The sequence below is a fragment of the Salmo trutta genome, chromosome 25 (genome assembly GCF_901001165.1).
Source record: "Salmo trutta chromosome 25, fSalTru1.1, whole genome shotgun sequence".
NCBI classification, from domain to species: Eukaryota; Metazoa; Chordata; class Actinopteri; order Salmoniformes; family Salmonidae; genus Salmo; species Salmo trutta.
Genome location: NC_042981.1, coordinates 24,656,779 through 24,680,333, shown reverse-complemented (window position 1 = coordinate 24,680,333; position 23,555 = coordinate 24,656,779). Strand labels below are relative to the sequence as shown.

The window sequence follows — 23,555 nt, the reverse complement described above, 5'->3', positions numbered from 1 at the left end:
CTAGCACACTATTCAACAGCCAGTGAAATAGCAGGGCGCCAAATTCAAAACAGCAAAAATCTCATAATTCAAATTTCTCAAACATACAACTATTTTACACCATTTTAAAGATAAACTTCTCGTTAATCCAACCACATTGTCCGATTTTAAAAAGGCTTTACGGCGAAAGCATAGCATTAGATTATGTTAGGACAGCACCTAGACAAGAAAAACCACACAGCCATTTTCCAAGCAAGGAGAGGCGTCACAAAAAACAGATATACAGCTAAAATGAATCACTAACCTTTGATGATCTTCATCAGATGGCACTCATAGGACTTCATGTTACACAATACATGTATGTTTTGGTCAATAAAGTTCATATTTATATCCAATAACCATTTTACATTGGCGTGTAATGTTCAGAAATGTTTTGCCTCCCAAAACTTCCGGTGAATCGGCACATCAATTTACAGAAATACTCATCATAAACGTTGATAAAATATTAAACTGTTATTCAAAGAATTTTGATACACTTCTCCTTAATGCAACCGCTGTGTGAGATTTCAAAAAAACTTTACAGCGAAAGCACACTTTGCAATAATCTGAGTACAGCGCTCAGAGAAGAAACCAAACCCGCCATTTTGTGGTGTCAACAAAACTCAGAAATAACATTATAAATATTCAATTACCTTTGATGATCTTCATCGGAATGCATCCCAGTTCCCCAATAAATGTTCATTTTTTTCCATAAAGTCCATATATATGTCCACATACCTCCTTTTTGTTCGCGCGTTCGGTAGAGTACTCCAAATGCACTGTGCTTGCGCAGTTAAGTTCAGACGAAAAGTCAAAAAAGTTATATTATAGTTCGTAGAAACATGTCAAGCGATATATAGAAGCAATCTTTAGGATGTTTTATCATAAATCTTCCAAAATATTCCAACTGGACGATTCCTTTGCCTTCAAAAAAGAAAAGGAGCACAGCTAACTCACGGGAGCGTGCGCCACTGAGCTCATGTCATTTTCTCAGTCATCTGACTCCAGGACCTCTTATTCTCTCCCCATTCACAGTAGAAGCATGAAACAACGTTGTAAAGACTGTTGACATCTAGTGGAAGCCATAGGAAGTGCAAAATGACCCCACAGACACTGTATATTGGATAGGGAATCACTTGAAAAACGACAAACCTCAGATTTCCACACTTCCTGGTTTACTTTTTCTCAGGTTTTTGCCTGCCATATGAGTTCTGTTATAGTCACAGACATCATTCAAACAGTTTTAGAAACTTCAGAGTGTTTTCTATCCAAATCTACTAATAAGATGCATATCCTACCTTCTGGGCCCGAGTAGCAGGCAGTTTAATTTGGGCACGTCATTCATCTGAATTTCTGAATACTGCCCCCTGTCACTAAAACGTTAACAACAATGCTTTAAGAAGTTTTAAGAAAAAAAGAAAAAAATAGACAAGTAAAAAATACATTTAAAAAAAGTAACAAATAATTAAACAGCAGCAGTAAAATAACAATAGCGAGGATATATACAGGGGGTACCGGTACAGAGTCAATGTGCAGGGGCACTGATTAGTCGAGGTAATTGATTTAATATGTACATGTAGGTAGAGTGACTATGCATAAACCGAGAGTAGCAGCAGCATAAAAGAAGGGTCTGGGTAGCCCTTTGATTAGCTGTTCAGGAGGGGTAGAAGCTGTTAAGAAGCCTTTTGGACCTAGACTTGGCGCTCCGGTATCGCTTGCCGTGCGGTAGCAGAGAGAACAGTCCATGACTAGGGTGGTTGGAGTCTGACAATTTTTAGGCCCTTCCCCTGACACCGCCTGGAATAGAAGTCCTGGATGGCAGGAAGCTTGGCCCCAGTACTGGGCCGTACGCACTACCCTCTGTAGTGCCTTGCAGTCGGAGGCCGAGCAGTTGCCATACCAGGCAATGACGCAACCCGTCAGGAGGCTCTCGATGGTGCAGCTGTATAACCTTTTGAGGATCTGAGGACCCATGACAAATCCTATTCAGTCTCCTGAGGGGGAATAGGCTTTGTTGTGCCCTCTTCACGACTGTCTTAGTGTGTTTGGACCATTATAGGTTGTTGGCGATGTGGACACCAAGGAACTTGAAGCTCTCATCCTGCTCCACCGCAGCCCCGTCGATGACAATGGGGGCTTGCTCGGTCCTCCTTTTACTGTAGTCCACAATCATCTCCTTTGTCTTGATCACGGCACCACAGGGCCAGGTCTCTGACCTCCTCCCTATAGGCTGTCTCATCGTTGTTGGTGATCAGGCCTACCACTGTTGTGTCATTGGCAAACTTGATGATGGTGTTGGAGTCGTGCCTGAGGGGGTCCCGCGTTTGCGTCCCACCCTAGTCAACAGCCAGTGGAATCGCGTGGTGCAAAATACAAATACCTCAAAAATGCTATAACAATTTCTCAAACATATGACTATTTTACACCATTTTAAAGACAAGACTCTCGTTAATCTAACCACATTGTCCGATTTCAAAAAGGCTTTACAGCGAAAGCAAAACATTAGATTATGTCAGGAGAGTACCCTGCCAAAAATAATCACACAGCCATTTTCAATACAAGCATATATGTCACAAAAACCAAAACCACAGCTAAATGCATCACTAACCTTTGATGATCTTCATCAGATGACACTCCTAGGACATTATGTTATACAATACATGCATGTTTTGTTCAATCAAGTTCATATTTATATCAAAAAACAGCTTTTTACATTAGCATGTGATGTTCAGAACTAGCATACCCACCGAAAACTTCTGGTGAATTTACTAAATTACTCATGATAAACGTTGACAAAATACATAACAATTATTTTAAGAATTATAGATACAGAACTCCTTTATGCAATCGCAGTGTCCGATTTTAAAATAGCTTTTCGGCGAAAGCACATTTTGCAATATTCTGAATACATAGCTCGGCCATCACAGCTAGCTATTTTGACACCCACCAAGTTTGGGGCTCACTAAACTCCGAATTACTATTAGAAAAATTGAATTACCTTTGCTGTTCTTCGTCAGAATGCACTCCCAGGACTTCTACTTCAACAACAAATGTTGTTTTGGTTCCAAATAATCCATAGTTATATTCAAATAGCTCCGTTTTGTTCGCGTCAGGTCACTATCCGAAGGGTGACGCGCGAGCGCATTTCGTGACAAAGAAATTCAAAATATTCCATTACCGTACTTAGAAGCATGTCAAACACTGTTTAAAATCTATTTTTATGCTATTTTTCTCGTAAAATAGCGATAATATTCCAACCGGGCAACGTTGTATTCATTCAAAGGCTGAAAGAAAAAAATGGAGTAGTCTCGTGAAGCGCATCTCAGTCTCACTGTCCCCAGGCTGACCACTTACAAATTCTGCTGCTGTTCTTTGCCCAGAGACAGAAGACACCCCATTCCACTTTCTGGCGGCTTTAGAGAGCCAATGGAAGCCTTAGAAAATGTCACGTTACAGCACAGATGCTGTATTTTCGATAGAGATACAACAGAAGGACAACAAATTGTCAGACAGGGCACTTCCTGTATGGAATCTTCTCAGGTTTTGGCCTGCCATATGAGTTCTGTTATACTCACAGACACCATTCAAACAGTTTTAGAAACTTTAGAGTGTTTTATATCCAAATCTACTAATTATATGCATATTCTCGTTTCTGGGCAAGAGTAGTAACCAGTTTAAATCGGGTACGTTTTTTATCCGGCCGTGCAAATACTGCCCCCTATACCCAACAGGTTAAAGTCCCCGGCCACTAGGAGCGCCGCCTCTGGATGAGCATTTTCCCGTTTGCTTATGGCCGTATACAGCTCGTTGAGTGCAGTCTTAATACCAGCATTGGTTTGTGGTGGTATATAGACAGCTACGAAAAATACAGATGAAAACTCTCTTGGTAAATAGTGTGGTCTACAGCTTTTCGTGAGATACTCTACCTCAGGCAAGCAAAACCTTGAGACTTCCTTAGATTTTGTGCACCAGCTGCTGTTTACAAATATACATAGACTGCCACCCCGTGTCTTACAGTACAAGAGGCCGCTGTTCTATCCTGCCAAAAAAGCTTAAACCCCGCCAGCTGTATGTTATTCATGTCGTCGTTCAACCACGACTCGGTGAAATAAACAATATTACAGATTGATTGTACGTTGGCTAAAAGGACCGATGGTAAAGGTAGATTGCCCTCTCGGCAACGGATCCTTACAAGGCACCCGGACCTTCGTCCCCGATACCTCTGTCTCTTTCTCCTGCAAATTACTGGGATGAGGGCCTTGTCGGGCATCTGAAGTAAATCCTTCCTGTCCGACTCGTTGAAGAAAAAGTGTTCCTCCAGTACGGGGTAAGTAATCGCTGTCCTGATATCTAGAAGCGCTTTACGGTTATAAGACACGGTGGCAGAAACATTATGTACAAGATAAGTCACAAATAATGCGAAAAAACATACACAATAGCACAATTGGTTACGGGATCATAAAACGGCAGACATCTCCTTCGGTGCCATTCTTGGGGTTGCAATCACAGCTAAAACAGTGTGATACTATGTGGAGCGGATGAGGGTAACCTGTCTTGGACAGATATCATTGACCATAGCCAGTAACTCGTGGAATCTGGTGTTGACTTACATAATGAATGCTAGGAACACATACTGTACAGTGACATATACTGAACTGGGTGCCATTGGCTCCTTCTCTCCTCCCCTCCTCTCGCTCTCCTTTATTGTACTACCAAGTAGGTAAGTGATCCTGTGCTGTACACACATGTGACTTAACTGATATCTGATCCTGGATTCCAGACATGTTTCCCATCCTTCCCAGACGACTGATGGGTTAACGATCACAGAAAACAACATATCAAACCATGGAGCCTTGCAGAGTCCCTATGCAGCTGCATTATTGCCATCATGTAGTTTATACAGTGAGGGGGAAAAAGTATTTGATCCCCTGCTGATTTTGAACGTTTGCCTACTGACAAAGAAATGATCAGTCTATAATTTTAATGGTAGGTTTATTTGAACAGTGAGAGACAGAATAACAACAAAAAAATCCTGAAAAACGCATGTAAAAAAAATATAAATTGATTTGCATTTTAATGAGGGAAATAAGTATTTGACCCCCTCTCAATCAGAAAGATTTCTGGCTCCCAGGTGTATTTTATACAGGTAACGAGCTGAGATTAGGAGCACACTCTTAAAGGGAGTGCTCCTAATCTCAGTTTGTTACCTGTATAAAAGACACCTGTCCACAGAAGCAATCAATCAATCAGATTCCAAACTCTCCACCATGGCCAAGACCAAAGAGCTCTCCAAGGATGTCAGGGACAAGATTGTAGACCTACACAAGGCTGGAATGGGCTACAAGACCATCGCCAAGCAGCTTGGTGAGAAGGTGACAACAGTTGGTGCGATTATTCGCAAATGGAAGAAACACAAAATAACTGTCAATCTCCCTCGGCAAGATTTCACCTCGTGGAGTTGCAATGATCATGAGAACGGTGAGGAATCAGCCCAGAACTACACGAGAGGATGTTGTCAATGATCTCAGGGCAGCTGGGACCATAGTCACCAAGAAAACAATTGGTAACACACTATGCCGTGAAGGACTGAAATCCTGCAGCGCCCGCAAGGTCCCCCTGCTCAAGAAAGCACATATACATGCCCATCTGAAGTTTTCCAATGAACATCTGAATGATTCAGAGGACAACTGGGTGAAAGTGTTGTGGTCAGATGAGACCAAAATGGAGCTCTTTGGCATCAACTCAACTCGCCGTGTTTGGAGGAGGAGGAATGCTGCCTATGATCCCAAGAACACCATCCCCACCGTCAAACATGGAGGTGGAAACATTATGCTTTGGGGGTGTTTTTCTGCTAAGGGGACAGGACAACTTCACCGCATCAAAGGGACGATGGACGGGGCCATGTACCGTCAAATCTTGGGTGAGAACCTCCTTCCCTCAGCCAGGGCATTGAAAATGAGTTGTGGATGGGTATTCCAGCATGACAATGACCCAAAACACACGGCCAAGGCAACAAAGGAGTGGCTCAAGAAGAAGCACATTAAGGTTCTGTAGTGGCCTAGCCAGTCTCCAGACCTTAATCCCATATAAAATCTGTGGAGGGAGCTGAAGGTTCGAGTTGCCAAACGTCAGTCTCGAAACCTTAATGACTTGGAGAAGTGGGACAAAATCCCTCCTGAGATGTGTGCAAACCTGGAGGCCAACTACAAGAAACGTCTGACCTCTGTGATTGCCAACAAGGGTTTTGCCATCAAGTACTAAGTCATGTTTTGCAGAGGGGTCAAATACTTATTTCCCTCATTAAAATGCAAATCAATTTATAACATTTTTGACATGCGTTTTTCTGGATTTTTTGTTGTTATTCTGTCTCTCACTGTTCAAATAAACCTACCATTAAAATTATAGACTGATCCTTTCTTTGTCAGTGGGCAAATGTATAAAATCAGCAGGGGATCCAAAACTTTTTTCCCTCACTATATGTTACTAATGTAAAGCATTAGGGCAGATGAATGCACGCAAGGGACTTACCTTATTGGTGGTTCTGAATGGGAGTCTGCATGCAAGGGACTTACCTTACTGGTGGTTCTGAATGGGCGTCTGTAGACAGATACCCAATCAGCTACAGAAAGATGAATCCTACAGAAGCAGCAGATTCAGCCCCATTGATAAAGTGAAATCACGTCAAATCAATTTCAGTTGAGTACAGGCTTTACTGAATAGCAACAGAGACATAATGAAATATGGATTTTTATTTAATAGTTTTGGGTAGACCTCGTCTCTGAGGTATGCTCCTCTGAGCCAGATGCTGATGACAGATTGCTCTATGTGGGGCAGTTGGGGGTGGTGGAAAGGTGGAAAGTTGTTGGAAGACTGTCGCTGCAAAACAGCAAGTGAGAGACACAAGATTTAAGTTGACATATGAATACTCCCCTAGATTTATTCCCATTGGTTGAAAGAAAGGAAAGTGATTATTTCACGAGTGAACCCATAGGTAATCATCAAGCATGGTGGAATTGCAGTAGTGTGCCATGCTCATAGGATGAAGTTAATAGATGAATGACATTCCGCACGCTTGCTAATAGTAAAGTAAAAGGAGAGACGTGACCCTATGCTGACGAGGTAACATTATGACACTACCATATACAGTAAATGCCTGCAATGCTGATGAGGTAAAACAAGCGATGTGAATTATATTGTGTTTACTAGATCAATTAAATGTGACAAGCCATTCAGACCAACCTTCCTGATTGAACTTTCATAAAGTACATTTCAACACATTTCAATTTGTTTTCCAGTACTAGAGCTTGTCACGTTGGCAGGAAGGATCGGGAGACAGAAGCAGGAATGCGTAATAGGGTTTTTTATTACACCCAAAATGACGGCACGCCATGTAAAGGCACGGGGACGAAGACCAAACAAACACGTACACAAAACACAGGGTTGAAACCCAAACAAAAGAGCGAGGAGTACCTCGAATAAATAAAACATGATTAACACACGGGACGAGACACATAATCATCTGCGCAATCCACAAGGGCACGAAAGCCCAAAACACACATCACAGGTACTCACATGCACCAACGGACATTGTAACAATAATCGACAGCCCAATGGAAACCAAAAGGCACATAAATACTAATCAGTGGGAATAGGGGACATGTGTGGTAATGAAAGTTCCGGAGGAATCCGTGACAGGCTAATGGTAATAAAATGAAAAAACTGAAACATAAGTTCAAATTCCAATGCTATAAACAGGACAAAACAAAGATATTGGTATAAAATACTTTAATAAATAATTGGATTGTTCTAAAAACAAACAAAAATGTCACTATCAAACCAAGACGCAACTGCTCTTTTGTACAAAATAATTACAATGTTCTGCACATTCAGCCCATTCTCTGGGGCTAGTGGGATTCTGCTGACTGGATATGGGTAATGATTTGAAATATTTTATTTTTGCATCATCAAAAAATAGAAAACACAATTCTTGTCAGAGAATTACAATATTAAACTGTAAAGAACAACAAAAATCCTTTTCACTACCACCACTGAGGTAATGCTCAATAGATTATCTTCCTCTTTCTTAGTGCAGATGCAGAATACAATACAAACACTGGACAACAACCACAACAACAACAATAATAAAACTTGTTCCCTTCATTAGACCAGTAATGTAAGCAGAAATCCAATGCACCACTGTAGGGCTGGGTAACTGAGTGCTCCTGCCCAGACAAAGATTAATCCAATGGATTGCTCTGATCATGAATTTAATGGCCTTGAATTTAGTTACTCCTGATTCTGACCCAAATCACGATGATAAGAGCACGCTAGCACTGCTTCTGTATCAGATCAACACAAACTATCCATGCACTGGTACACCCAATGCCAGAGGAGGCTGGTGGGAGGAACTATAGGAGGACGGGGTCATTGTAATGGCTCGAATGGAATAATGGGACCGAGTCAAACGTGGTTTCCATATGTTTGATACTGTTCCATTAATTCCAATCCAGCCATTACAATGAGCCCGTCCTCCTATAGGTCCTCCCACCAGCCTCTTCTGACCCCTGCATTATAATAGGACATTCTAACGTTCACATACAGTAGCATAGTGAATGGGAGATGGTGAGCCAGCATTCACAAGGGAAACTCCCAATCGATAGCTCCAATTTAAGCACCAGACAAGGACAAGCCTAGAACTAGAACTAACATCTGTGCTTACTGAAAATGTTAAGTGTTGGAACATAATCAAATCAGAAAGCAAAACAAACAAGCACTTAGAATAATGTGTTTCTGTCAGTGCTTTTGTGATTAAGGGGGACCCTGGATATTGTCCATAAATCTGTATAAAACCTGGCCTGTGTCAACAGACACTAATAAAACGGAATGACATCATAAAAAACTAACAAAACATAAACAACCTTATTCTTTAGAATAACTATAATAAAAAGGATTATTTAAGTTACTAAATTCAAATATACACAGACATGTTTATATTTACATATACATTGTTCAAAGAAACACTTTTATGGTAATATAAAGAGTTGTGAAAGGACATCTTTTCCCTTTATATGAATTGTTAAGTTCTGGATCAATTCTTTGAATGAGATGAAATAATAAAAGAAGGGCTAAAGGAACGTTCTACCAAAGCAAATAGTGAAATAATAAAGCATAGGCCTGCAGGAAGTGAGAGAGCAAACGGCATGTTATAGGGATATACATAAGGTCTTTAGAAGCATTGACATGTCATGGAAAATATGTTTATGTTTCTAAACTAATGCTGATGTCAGGTGTTATACTGCTTATAGCTTTCCAAAGGTCTTTTACAACACCTACTCATTCAAGAGTTTTTTGTTATTTTTACTATTTTCTACATTGTGGAATATGGAATCACACATACGGAATCATGTAGTAACCAAAAAAGTAAAACAAATCAAAATATATTTGAGATTCTTCAAATAGCCACCCTTTGCCTTGATGACAGCGTTGCAAACTCTTGGCATTCTCTCAACCAGCTTCATCTGGAATGCTTTTCCAACAGTTTTGAAGTAGTTCCCACATATGCTGAGCACTTGTTGGCTGCTTTTCCTTCACTCTGTGGTCCGACTCATCACAAACCATCTCAATTTGGTTGAGGTCGGGGGATTGTGGAGGCCAGGTCATCTGATGCAGCACTCCATCGCTCTCCTTCTTGATCAAATAGCCTTTACACAGCCTGGAGGTGTGTAGGGTCATTGTCCTGTTGAAAAACACATGATAGTCCCACTATGCCCAAACCAGATGGGATGGCATATCGCTGCAGAATGCTGTGGTAGCTATGCTGGTAAAGTGTGCCTTGAATTCTAAAGAAATCACAGACAATGTCAAGCAAAGCACCCCCACACAACAACACCTCCTCCTCCATGCTTTATGGTGGGAAATACACATGCGGAGATCATCCGTTCACTCACATCGCGTCTCACAAAGACAGGGCGGTTGGAACCAAAAATCTCCAATTTGGACTCCAGACCAAAGGACAAATTTCCACCGGTCTAATGTCCATTGCTCGTGCTACTTGGCCCAAGCAAGTCTCTTCTTCTCATCGGTGTCATTTAGTAGTTGTTTCTTTGCAGAAATTCGACCATGAAGGCCTGATTCACAGTCTCCTCTGAACAGTTGATGTTGAGATGTGTCTGTTACTTGAACTCTGAAGCATTTATTTGGGCTACAATTTCTGAAGCTGGTAACTCTAATGAACTTATCTTCTGCAGCAGAGGTAACTCTGGGTCTTCCTTTCCTGTGGCGGTCCTCATGAGAGCCAGTTTCATCATAGCGCTTGATGGTTTTTGCGAATGCACTTGAAGAAACTTTCAAAGTTCTTGAAATGTCCCGTATTGACTGACCTTCATGTCTTAAAGTAATGATGGACTGTTGTTTCTCTTTGCTTTTTTGAGCTGTTCTTGCCATAATATGGACTTGGTCTTTTACCAAATAGGGCTATCTTATGTATACCACCCCTACCTTGTCACAACACAACTGATTGGCTCAAACGCATTCAATTCCACAAATTAACTTTTAAGAAGGCACACCTGTTAATTGAAATGCATTCCAGGTGACTACCTCATGAAGCTGGTTGAGAGAATGCCAAGTGTGTGCAAAGCTGTCATCAAGGCAAAGGGTGGCTATTTGAAGAATCTCAAATATAAAATATATTTTGATTTGTTTAACACTTTTTTGGTTACTACATGATTCCATATGTGTTATTTCATAGTTTTGATGTCATCACTATTATTATACAATGTAGAAAATAGTAAAAATAAAGAAAAACCCTTAAATGAGTAGGTGTTCTAAAACTTTTAACCGGTAGTATGTGTATGTATATATATATATATATATATATATATATATATATATATATATATATATATAAAACCTTTTACATAATTTTACTTATACAAATGACATTATTATACCAAGAGAACAAAGTAAATGCCCACAGTGCGGGTTAAGGCATATAAGGACTAAATGCACTAGTAGAAATGTAGTAGTGCAGCGCCTGCCTCCAATGGCAGTGCTCTTGCCAAAGTCACATGATACACAATCTTCTCAGTGACACGATGTGAAAAAAAGGGCTCTCCTTTAAAGGGAGCAACAATTTGTAAACCAAAAAAAGAAAGTAACTGAAATTAACTGAAATGTTAATTTGCAATGTTTTAAGTCAATAAGAAGGCTCCATGTTGCAGACAGAGAATAAAGTCAAATGAAATGTAAAACGTCTTAAATCTTTACTATTGGTGCTTGTCTTTTTCTATTAGATAGAGACATCATCTTTAGTTTGAGAAGTCCCACCTCTAGCCGTGCTCATACATAATGATCTTTGACATCCTCACTGAAGCTGGCAGCGCTGAGGTTTTTACACCGGTTGTCTTTGGGACTGTACACTGTCCGGTGAGGGGTTTTAACAGGGGCGCTACGCATCGTACAGATCACCCCCCCTTTGCCCATCACTCTGTCCTGCACTCCTGCCAATGAGCACTTTTGTGTGGAGCACTTGTCTAGCTCCATCCCTCCCCTCCTCAGCTCCTCCTCTCCGTCCTCTTCCTCCTCTCCCTCAGCCCCATCACACGTCCGGTCTGGAGGGCTCATGAGTTTCTTGCATTCATACTGAATGTCTTTGTCTAGGTTGTCTTTGTGCTGTGGCAAGATGACCCTCAGCGGCTCCAGAAGGTTATTGACAGTGCTGTCCTCCACTGCAGACTTTCTCTCATGCTCTTTTTTCCTCTTACGGGTCCACCATACACACACCATGATGCAGAAGATCCACAGCACACTGAACACCACGCACAGCACTGGCACCAGGTGGTCTGGAGACAGAAAGACCATAAAATCATACTTTACTATCATGTACTGTAATGCTACCTAATCGAAGCACAGTATAAAAACATGCAAAAGTTAAACCAAGTCGAGTCCAGTCACTCACCCACAGACTGGGGCATGACCTGCGTCTCCACTTTGACCTCCACCACGGCCAGCATGACGGTGCTGTTGTGTCGTTTGGACAGGGCACCGATGATGGCACTGGCAGCCTCCTGAATCTGATCACGGTTTCCATCCCGCTCCTGACCATCCTGATCATAAGACTGGAGGAGAAGGAGAGAGTAGGAGAAATGGTGAGTCAACACAATAGGTGAGAGAGATTCACTCCTAGTCCTAACTTCTCACATGCGCCCCTGTAGAGCACAATGCAGGTCTAGTTAATTGCCTAATAAGTGGACCAGAGAGTCCAGGGGGAGCAGAGGGAGATTAGCTTGATGCTGTGCACTTTAATTAGGATGAACAATGGAGAACAGGCCAGCTGTGGCTCCCAGGCCAGCTAGCCAGTCAGTGTGAAGAATGATAAGAGAGTGAGTCAGTCAGCAAGACTCCTCTTTCTTCTCTCTGGGAAAGCAGCTGCTCATTCAAACACACACACACTGTGACACAGAGCCCCTCACCCCATTCTGACATCTAACCGCCTCTAGGCTTCAGAGAGGACTAAACCAAAATGGCACCGGAAGAAATGGCAGCAGTTTTACGGGCCCCCAACCAATTGTGCTATTATGTAACTTATTTTGTACATAATGTTTCTGCAACCGTATCTTACAGCAAAAAAGAGCTTCTGGATATCAGGACAGCGATCACTCACCTCGGATTAGACTAAGATTTTTTCTACAACAAGCAGGACTTGTTGTACACCCGACAGGGCCAACATTCCTGTTATTTGCAAGAGGAAGCGACGCAGGTACAGAGGACAAAGAGCCGGATGCCTCGTGAGGACCCGCAGAAGGCGGGTGGGAAAGCTGCCGTTACCGTCAATACTACTCGCCAACGTGCAATCATTGGACAATAAATTAGACAAGGTACGATCACGAATATCCTACCAACAGAACATCAAAAACTGTAATATCTTATGTTTCACGGAATCGTGGCTGAATGACGACATGGATATTCAGCTAGCGGGATGTACGCTGCACAGGCAAGATAGAACAACACACTCCGGTAAGACGAGGGGGAGCGGTCTGTGCATATTTGTAACAACAGCTGGTGCACGAAATCTAAGGAAGTCTCGAGATTTTGCTCACCTGAAGTAGAGTATATTGTGATAAATTGCAGTCCACACTACTTGCCTAGAGTTTTCAGCTATACTTTTTCGTGGCTGTTTATTTACCACCACAGACAGATGCTGGACGTAAAGACCGCACTCCGTCAGCTGTATAAGAAAATAAGCAAACAGGAAACCACTCACCCAAAGGCGGCGCTCCTAGTGGCCAGATACTTTAATGCAGGGAAACTTAAATCAGTTCTACCAAATTTCTATCAACATGTTAAATGTGCAACCAGAGGGAAATTCTAGATCACCTGTACTCAACACACAGAGATGCGTACAAAGCTCTCCCTCGCCCTCCATTTGGTAAATCCAACCACAACTCTATCCTCCTGATTCATGCTTACAAGCAAAGATTAAAGCAGGAAGCACCAGTGACACGGGCTATAAAAAAGTGGTCAGATGAAGCAGATGCTAAACTACAAGACTGTTTTGCTATCACAGACTGGAACATGTTCAAGGATTCTTCCGATGGCATTGAGGAGTACACATCAGTCACTGGCTTCATCAATAAGTGCATCGAGGACGTCGCCCCCCCCCCAGTGACTGTACGTACATACCCCAACCAGAAGCCATGGATTACAAGCAACGTTCGCACTGAGCTAAAGGGTAGAGCTGCCGCTTTCAAGGTGCAGGACTCTAACCCGGAAGCTTACAAGAAATCCTGCTATGCCCTCCGACGAACCATCAAACAGGCAAAGCGTCAATACAGCGCTAAGATTGAATCATACTACACCGGCTCCCATGCTCATCTTATGTGGCAGGGCTTGCAAACTATTAGACTACAAAGGGAAGCACAGCCGCGAGCTGCCCAGTGACACGAGCCTACCAGACGAGCTAAATCACTTCTATGCTCGCTTCGAGGCAAGCAACACTGAGGCATGCATGAGAGCATCAGCTTTTCCGGATGACTGTGTGATCACGCTCTCCGTTGACATCTAGTGGAAGCCTTAGGAAGTGCAAAATGACCCCACAGACACTGTAGTTTGGATAGGCAATCACTTGAAAAACTACAAACCACTTCCTGTTTGGATTTTTCTCAGGTTTTTGCCTGCCACATGAGTTCTGTTATACTCACAGACATCATTCAAACAGTTTTAGAAACTTCACAGTGTTTTCTATCCAAATCTACTAATAATATGCATATCTTAGTTTCTGGGCGTGAGTAGCAGGCAGTTTACTCTGGGCACGTCAGTCATCCAAGCTACTCAATACTGCCACCATCCATAAGAAGATAACAACCTATCCCTCAATGTAACCAAGAGAACAGGGCACACCCCCAACATAACCAAGAGGACAGAGCACGCCCCCATTCTCATCGACGGGGCTGTAGTGGAGCAGGTTGAGAGCTTCAAGTTCCTTGGTGTCCACATCAAAAACAAACTAGAATGGTCCAAACACACCAAGACAGTCGTGAAGAGGGCACGACAAAACCTATTCCCCCTCAGGAAACTAAAAAGATTTGGCATGGGTCCTGAGATCCTCAGAAGGTTCTACAGCTGCAACATCAAGAGCATCCTGACTGGTTGCATCACTGCCTGGTACGGCAATTGCTCGGCCTCCGACCGCAAGGCACTACAGAGGGTAGTGCCTACGGTCCAGTACATTACTGGGGCTAAGCTGCCTGCCATCCAGGACCTCTACACCAGGCGGTGTCAGAGGAGGGCCCTAAAAATTGTCAAAGACCCCAGCCACCCCAGTCATAGACTGTTCTCTCTACTACCACATGGCAAGCGGTACCGGAGTGCCAAGTCTAGGACAAAAAGGCTTCTCAACAGTTTTTACCCCTAAGCCATAAGACTCCTGAACAGGTAATCAAATGGCTACCCGGACTATTTGCATTGTGTGTCCCGCCCCCCCAACCCCTCTTTTACGCTGCTGCTACTCTCTGTTTATCATATATGCATTGTCACTTTAACCATATCTACTGTACATGCACATACTACCTCAATCAGCCTGACTAACCGGTGTCTGTATATAGCCTCGCTACTGTTATTTTTCACTGTCTTTTTACTGTTGTTTTATTTCTTTACTTACCTATTGTTCACCTAATACCTTTTTTGCACTATTGGTTAAAGCCTGTAAGTAAGCATTTCACTGTAAGGTCTACCTGTTGTATTCGGCGCACGTGACAAATAAACTTTGATTTGATTTGTGGCCTCTTACTGAGAACACACCGTTTCTGGGTCTCCATAAAACCTCTGTACTGATACAGATACACAGAGTCAGCTGGATGGGACTACTCTGCCAAACTCAGATCCAGAACACAAGACTCATATTAGGTTGAAATAATACGACTTCACGATACTGTTGAGTTAAGACTATTCCATAATGGTCTAACAAAGCACAACTAACATCACTGTAAGCCTTTAGAGGGTCTATGGAGTTTAATTATTAAACTCAGTACTAAGCTATGAGGACATCAGACACAACACCCTCCATTAAGGGCTTAGTGCCCTGTAGCGCCTGATTTCCTGTGTCTTACTGGAGAGGAGAGCCTGGGTGGCCACGCCAGTCCGAGAGAGAAAGAAACAGTAAGGTGTTCCAAAGTAAAGCTAAATGCCATCCAGATGTTCAGGCGAAGGGCGTCGTACTTCAAAAGGCTCTCCACACTTACAAAGAGGAAAAGAAAAGCTTCCAATTTTACAAGTGTACTCTGGAACCCATTTATAATGACAAATTAAGTATGTGATTTAATAAAGTGAAAGAGAGAACAAAATGGGGCGAGGCCCTCGTGGCTAACTGAAAGAGAGGAGAGAGTGCCTGTTCTGGCGGGTGACAGTTAGAGGTGAGGAGGAGGTAAGAGGGGATCATTGGCAGATGCCAACAGTTCATAGTCTTGAGGTGGGGGGCAGGTGTGAGGCACTCACCATGGCAACCTCCACGGCGTCACTGTTGGAGTAGGACAGGTCACAGAGAATGAGGAGCGTACGTTCCTTAGCCAGGGTCTGGGTGATGGGAAGGTACCTCAGCTCCGAACAGATGTTCTCCACAATGGTACCCTTTGATCAGCACACACACACACACACTCTAATTCTCTGGCAGAGGATGTGGTCGGAGATTCAGGTCTAGTAAAACTAAGTCAATAATCAAATATGCAAATAGAATCGTATATTTTTTAGATTAAATATCTTATTTAATGTTAGTCAGGTAATGATGTCGTGCACTCACCTGTGGAACTTGGTCTCTATTGAAGATGAGTGTGATGCGGGCACAGCTGTTGTCCAAGTAACCACAGTTGGGTTCACACTGAGTGTGGAGGGGCGGTGGGGGGTCAGGGGTAGAACACACACCCCACTGGTGGCATGGCGGGGTGAAGCAGGTGAGGAATTTGTGCTCTACACACTTCTGTCCTCTAGGACAGGGGGCGATGCTGTCTGGACCGGAAGCAACTCTATGGAGCAGACAGGGCCGTCGGCCACACTGCACCTATACACACACACATACACACACACACAGAGGTCGGAAAGGCAGCTCACACACACACCTTCACTGTGAGTAACAAAACCATGCAAGTCTCACCTTAGAACAGCGCACACTGCCGTTGACACACTGGCAGGTATTACACTCCTCCTCCCATCGACTGCCATGAGGGAACTGCAGGCCGGAGTAACGACAGGCCTTCCCGATCCCTATGACTGCAGAGGGGAGAGAGAGGAGCAGGTTTAGGACTAAGGCAATATCAGGCTCAGCCCTTAGAAAATCTTCCTACCACACATGGGTTCAATGGAAGAAAGTTCCCCTACTCCATGGATACAGTAATAAAGGTATTTCCTCTATAGCTGCAGTGTACTCACACTCTTGGCAGCGAGGCCCAGCCCAGCCCAGGGGACACACACAGCGGAAGCTGTTGATCTCATCTACACAGGTGGAACCATAGGCACAGGGAGACGTCTGGCACTCATCTATGTCTGATGGGGAAACGAGAACATTACTACACACATATCTCTAGTCTACTGCAAGGCACCTAGCTATAATATCATCATAACAGGGTAGGGGCTGGTTGGTTCTCATGTCTGGAATCCCCTAGTGAAAAATGGACCCTCTCTGAAAAGGGGAAAAGGAAAGAGGATTGTGTCTGAGAATGTCAGACTGAACTGACCTGTTTGCAAAATACAGCTGACCTGTCCTCACAAGAGAGGCTGGAGGTTAAGATAGGCTTCCTAATCTGTCCCTCACAAACAATCAGCTCATAATTCCCCCGTCACCTTTCACCCCTGAACCCTCCAATCTGACCCCACCACACCCCTCTGGTTCCCAGGGACTCACTGATCCGGCAGTCTGGTCCGGCGAAACCCGGGGCACATTCACAGCGGAACCAGTTTACACCATCCACACAGACACCACTGTTATAGCTGGAGGAAGGAAACAGAACCACACATCAATACATCAGCCCATACCATTGGCACACATGCAGCAGCATACAAAAGGCTGAAGACTCAGACTACAAAGAGAACAAAGCCTTGACAATCTCAGGTCTAGATCCCAGCAGCAGAATCCCAAGGTAGGAGATAGAGACAGAGACTGTGGTCACTAAAGCTGATCCCTTATCAATGTCCAAACTTCAGATGCAAATCCCAAAATGACCCCAAAATGACCCCATACCCCCCCCCCCCCCCCCGCCTAAACCACCCCATGCTCAGGGGTAAGTAATGAAGAATTGGGCGAGGGGCATCCCCCCACCCACTGTCAGTCATTGTGGTGGCGGGAGTCTTTGTCCACTCAGCCCCTCTGATCCAATGGACCCTGGAATACCCAGCTGTCAGGCCCTGTTCTGTAGAGGAGTCAGGGATACACACACTTTCCCTTTCACACATACACCTCCACCGAACAAACTTTAACAGGAAATCTCTAAGCATTAAATTAAATTTGCGAGATGAGCGGTGTGTGGGAGTCATTTGTTCCTGCTTTGAAACCAGAACACTGAGAGATTATGCTCTGATATCGGTGCATGTGGGTCTGTGAAGAGATGGGACAGCCTTATAAGACATTAAAAGTATTTTGGTTTCTTCAATATGTTCAACTTACCAGGGGGTAGGGTTGCAGTCATTAGTATCTGTGAAGAGAGGGGATGACACAGAATAAAAATCAGACATATGTTTTAGTTTATGATTATAACCTGAAGATAATTCAGTAAATTGTGCTTTACTCTGAGCACATGTGGGCCCCTCCCAGCCATCCTTGCAGATGCAGGTGTAGGCATCACCCCCTCCGACACAGGTCCCTCTGTTCTCACATTGGTTAGAGTCACACGTGCTGTTCTTGCCTGACAAGAGAAATCATATAGGATGAGTTTAGAACCTATATTCATGTTTCTTGAACAACAACAACATTACTCCTATGGAGCGTATATGGACCAGAGATCTATTGGACTTTCCCTTGAATGACATAGCTAAAAACAAGCAATAATAGATTCTTACCTGTGTTACAGGTGCTGCCGCCCCACCCTGACAGACAGGTACAGCGGAAGGTGTCCCCGTGGTCAAAGCACGTCCCCCCATTACTACAGGTACTGGAGTCACACTGGCTCTCACGTGAGTGGCAGGTCTTGCCCTTCCAGTTGTCCTGGCATTGACAGTAGAAGTCATTGACCAGGTCCACACAGCGACCTCCGTTCTTACAGGGGTTCCTACTGCACTCATTCACATCTGGAACACCACCACCACGGATCAGTTAGAGAAACACACACACCATGGAGAGATAGAGTAAAACCACCCAGGGACACACACACACATACCCATGACACACAGCGTGCCCTCCCAGCCGTCAGGGCAAAAGCACTGGAAAGAGCTGATCCCGTCGATGCAAGTTCCTCCGTTCTTACAGGGAGACGACACACAGTCGTTCACATCTGGGAGGGAGAGAGGAATGAGTGAATGAGGATGGGGACGATGAGGAAGACAATGATGAAACTGATGAAATCAGTGGTGTGTTACAGTAAGGAATGGGATGTTTAGTCTCATGGTATGATGATGGTGATGATTATGATGATAAAGTCAATGATGTGTGATGATGATGGTGTGTGTGTCTACTCACTCTCGTGACAGTATGTTCCAGTGAAGCCCGGTTCACAGGAACAGGTGAAGTTCCCAGCAGGTTGGCTGATGCAGCGTCCGTGGGGGCCGCACACATTGGACGAGATGTACCACACCCCTTCCTGTGTGTCGTTGGTGGCCACAGCGACAGTACAACTGTCAATCACTGAGATCAAAACAGAAGGAAGAACAAGAGACTGTTGGTGAGATAGACCTGAGAGGATTGGGTTGAAATGAGGGTTGATCTTGAGGTTGACCTGAGGACTAAGCAGCTTAAGATCAGGTTTCAGTTTAGGCTAGAAAGATAACTGCCTGGTTAGTACCTTTACAGGGGTTTGAATTATTTCAGTTGAGATGACATCAATAGGTTTATAGATTGGTTTGTACCTTCACAGGGATTGGTCTTGCAGTGGTCCTTGAGCTCGGAGCAGGTCTTGCCCTCATAGTCATCAGGACAGGCACAGTAGAAGTCTTCCATCAGACTGTGGCACTGGGCCTTGTTCTGGCACGGGTTAGGGCTGCACGGGTTACTCTGCACCTACGAATGGACAGATGGAAAGATGAGTGGATGAATGGATGGATAAATAGATCATTGTTATGTATAAAAGACAAGAGGTCTGGACTGGACCATAGCTCACCTCACAGGTAGTGCCAGTGTACCCATGTGGGCACTCACACATGAAGCCGTCCAGCAGGGTGTGGCACCTGCCCCCGTTTCTACACGGGCCGCTGGCACAGCTGTTCCTCTGGACCTCACAGTGCCGGCCCACAAACCCCGGTGAGCAGGCACACACGTAGCCTCTTCGCCCCTCCTGTACGAAGCGTAAGGGAAAAAGTTGTCACTCACAGGCTCTTATACCCAGAATAATGCTAACCATAGATATAATATGAAAAGAGGGCATCAAACATGATGGCTAGATTGCCTTATTGAATACAATTTCCTACCTTGCAAGTCGCTCCATTCTGACACAGTCCATGGCAGTTGTTGACATCTGCAGAGTGTAAAAGGGAGAACTTACTAATACAGGTCTACAGATAGGACAGGGGAACATGCAGGTGTGGCATGCATGTGATACACAAACAAAACATAGAATGTGCAACTTGGTTAATGCTTAATGCTTCAAAGAAACTCAAAATAAGATTTTTCTCAAGGTGCAGGAAGACATGATGCTGTTGGTTAGTGCATGCCGTGAAAGCCAGCGAGGTCAACTACAAAACCGTCAACGATATCTACAGGATGTGCTTCTCATAGTAATGTAAAAACACTATCCATGGATCTAGATAAGTATTTGTAGGCCATAATAAAGCAGAAACCCTGAGATAGGAACAGAACAGTAGGCCAGTGGCCCAGGTAAGTGTCAGAGCTAGCTGCAGGCAAATGATTAACGGATACTGACTGATATCACAGTTCTGGCCGGCCCATCCTCGATAGCAGGCACAGTGATATCCACCGATCAAGTTTTTGCAAGAGTAAGCATTGAGGCATGGGTTCCCCATACACTCATTAGCGTCTGCGGAGTGAAAACAGAGAGATGAGAGAGATCTAAGAACCAGCCTCCAAGCCCCACCACCAAGCAGATCTCTACAGTGCAAGGCTACACAGAAACTAAAGCCCCTGATAAGAATTCTAACCTTAAACCAGTCTTTAGAAAACTTTCTCAATTCTATTAAATTTAATTTAATAGCATTTTTTTGCAATCTATTTAGCTGGCTCTGCCTCCTACCCTAAACCTTTATTTCAGTTGCCTACCCTATTTCTGAACGGATCTATTCTCTGACGTCCAGAGCTTTCCCAGTGGTCAGTTCACAAGGCAATGGTCACTAACAACCTCTCCCTGGACAGACCAGAACACAACCGCTTTTCCCCAGAGGTGAGGAGCACCTGTTGGGCTGCGGACACCCGACACCCCTCTCTCAGGTACCGCCCGCTCACTGAAAGGGGAACCACCTGCGCACTGAGAATAGCGGACCACGTAACACAAGACCTGGAGCTTGGGTTCCTCCCTGAGCATGTTTACAGGTTATAAAGTGTTTCCTTTCCCATTGCTACTCCAGGGAGCTAAATAGTGGTGTTGGGGTGAGGCCCTGCTCTTGGTGGAGACTAGAGTACATACCCCTTTTATCCCAGTCTGTAGCCAAAGATAACCCACTGTCAGGCCCCAGGTTAGCAGTTGCCAGGCTAGGTGTTATTTATAGTTTTACTCAAGAAACCTGGCTCAGGTTGCACATAATATCCAGCTTTCTCCATGGACATGCATGCACCCATTTTAAATTAGTATCCACACCATAGTAATAGGACTGGCTCAACAGGGTGAGAGACACAAACAACCAGATACTGGACGAGCACGGAGATTCCTGGCATAAGATCAAACACGGCGAGATTCAATAACACTTCAAGTCACATCACATTCACTTCAAATCAAACACAATTTAATTTAGCATGCAAATAGTCTCTAGTTATGCTCCCCAGGACATAATATTAATCTTTAGCCATTTGGACATGCTTTGCTCCAGTTTCCCAGGCAGAGACTGTGCCCTCAGAATTCTCTAGTGTGAATGATAAACTACAGACCCCCGCTACCTCTCCTTCCCAGGCTTACCTATCTGGCAGGTCTTCCCAGCCCACTGTGAGGGGCAGAGGCACTCAAATCCGTTCTCCATGTCGATGCAGGTCCCACCCTGAGCACAGGGGTTAGACGCACACTCGTCCATGTCTGGAACACACACAATGATGTAAGGGTTCAACTTTGTAAAAACATGTGGGCACACACACACCTTAGGAGGGGCAAGATCGTGACTCACTCACCTTTAGCACAGGTGGGCCCTGACCAGCCTGCAGGACAGTGGCACTCAAACCCAGACGGGATCTCATGGCATGTGCCCCCGTTGGCACAGGGGTTGGACACACATGCGTGTTCCACTGGAGATAACAGGATAGACATGGGGAGAGAAATGTGCCACGTGTCAGAGTGACGGATTACATAAATAGCACAACAAAATACACTAGCAAACGATCAACTATTAAACATTGAGTACCTTTACATGCACACTAACACTTGTGGCAGTAGGCCGAGTATGGAAATAGTAATGTAAACACCTCACTCTGCTTATCTTGATCGGCGTAAGGTCAAAATCGAAGTAAGCATACGCCGATTAAAACACAAGGTTTTCAGAGCAATGATTCAAATGATTAGAAAACCTTAATCAGCGTTCCAGCTGTGTGTGTGATCGACGCATGTGCTAGCACCATACGAGCGAGTCTCCCCCTTATTACAAGTGAAGTGAGTTCGGAAAAACTGAAAGTATGCATCTTAGAAAGAGTATTCACATACAAACTTTATTGGTCCGAACTCAGAATCAAAAAGGTTTCGGTCGCTGTGGAAGATTTTCTGCAATTTATCTAAAGTCCCATCAGTAGCCTGACTTCAGATGTGTCCATGAAAACAGAATTATTAGGGAAATTGTTCTTCTTGCAAAGCATGTGAACATTTTAAATGAACTATTATATTAATCTGACTATCCACAATAATTGTATTATTGTGTGCATGTAACCGTGCTCATTGGCACAAACAGAATTTAATTTGTTGACTAACTCACCTATCTCACAGTTCTTGCCTGAGTAGCTGTCAGAACAGGCACAGTTGTATTCATCAGGCTCTGAGTTAATACACCTCCCTCCATTCTTACACGGCTTGTTCGTCCCACAGTAGTTCAAATCTGGAGAGAATCACACAGGAATGATTACATTTACACGCTTTAATGGTCTCATATGAACACATCTAAAGGATTAGGATGGTAAATTCTATGTTACAGATTAAATACATTGTCATCACACGACTTCATAGGATCAGACATGAAAGCACACTGTTACACATTGCTAAATGTAGCCTCTCCATCCACCTCTCCGTCCTGTTACTCTGAAGTGACCTCTGTTGACCACCTGATGCAGAGGGGAACTCAGAGGTGACCTTGTGTTGTGTGACACTACAGGGAGGTCAGAGGTCGCTGTAGAGGATGTGTTAATAGTACAGTGAGCCAGGTCTGGTCTGCTCTAATGTCTCACCTTTGTCACACAGCAGGCCTCCCCAGTTCTTCTCACAGCTGCACAGCCAGGGCTTGACGCAGGTCCCATGTACACAGCCTGGGTAGGGCAGGCAGTCGTCACAGAACGGACCCTGCCAACCGTATTTACACCTGCAAGACATATCAGAGACATCCATTAGAGACACATAGGGAATGGACCCATTGTGTGGTCATAGTGTATGAGAAATACTTTAAAAACATCAGTCCCATGAAGAGATGGCTCATAATTAAGCCAGGACTCATGTAATAGGACAAGGCCTTCTACAATACGTCAACCACATGACAGACCTATGTGTCCA

The 23,555-nt window shown here is 44.0% G+C and overlaps 1 protein-coding gene across 3 annotated transcripts in view; it reads right to left on the bottom strand.

Annotated features, from left to right (window-relative positions):
* Positions 1 to 11,297: 11,297 nt before the first annotated feature.
* LOC115162230 (protein jagged-2) overlaps positions 11,298 to 23,555 on the bottom strand; it is a 32,648-nt gene continuing 20,390 nt past the window's right edge. For 2 of the 3 annotated variants that reach the window (XM_029713344.1, XM_029713347.1), the window contains 20 exons: positions 23,237 to 23,367; positions 22,771 to 22,890; positions 21,980 to 22,093; positions 21,774 to 21,887; positions 20,571 to 20,684; positions 20,119 to 20,165; positions 19,812 to 19,985; positions 19,561 to 19,711; positions 19,175 to 19,339; positions 18,876 to 18,989; positions 18,559 to 18,786; positions 18,288 to 18,404; positions 18,167 to 18,194; positions 17,408 to 17,493; positions 16,936 to 17,049; positions 16,661 to 16,776; positions 16,310 to 16,567; positions 16,009 to 16,140; positions 11,975 to 12,134; positions 11,298 to 11,858 (listed from right to left, as the gene is read on the bottom strand). In XM_029713344.1, the coding sequence (XP_029569204.1) occupies positions 11,356 to 11,858; positions 11,975 to 12,134; positions 16,009 to 16,140; positions 16,310 to 16,567; positions 16,661 to 16,776; positions 16,936 to 17,049; positions 17,408 to 17,493; positions 18,167 to 18,194; positions 18,288 to 18,404; positions 18,559 to 18,786; positions 18,876 to 18,989; positions 19,175 to 19,339; positions 19,561 to 19,711; positions 19,812 to 19,985; positions 20,119 to 20,165; positions 20,571 to 20,684; positions 21,774 to 21,887; positions 21,980 to 22,093; positions 22,771 to 22,890; positions 23,237 to 23,367 (2,986 nt within the window). In that variant the 3' untranslated portion in view covers positions 11,298 to 11,355. The remainder of the gene's footprint in view (positions 11,859 to 11,974; positions 12,135 to 16,008; positions 16,141 to 16,309; positions 16,568 to 16,660; positions 16,777 to 16,935; positions 17,050 to 17,407; positions 17,494 to 18,166; positions 18,195 to 18,287; positions 18,405 to 18,558; positions 18,787 to 18,875; positions 18,990 to 19,174; positions 19,340 to 19,560; positions 19,712 to 19,811; positions 19,986 to 20,118; positions 20,166 to 20,570; positions 20,685 to 21,773; positions 21,888 to 21,979; positions 22,094 to 22,770; positions 22,891 to 23,236; positions 23,368 to 23,555) is intronic. The other variant, XM_029713346.1, reaches the window with a different exon arrangement.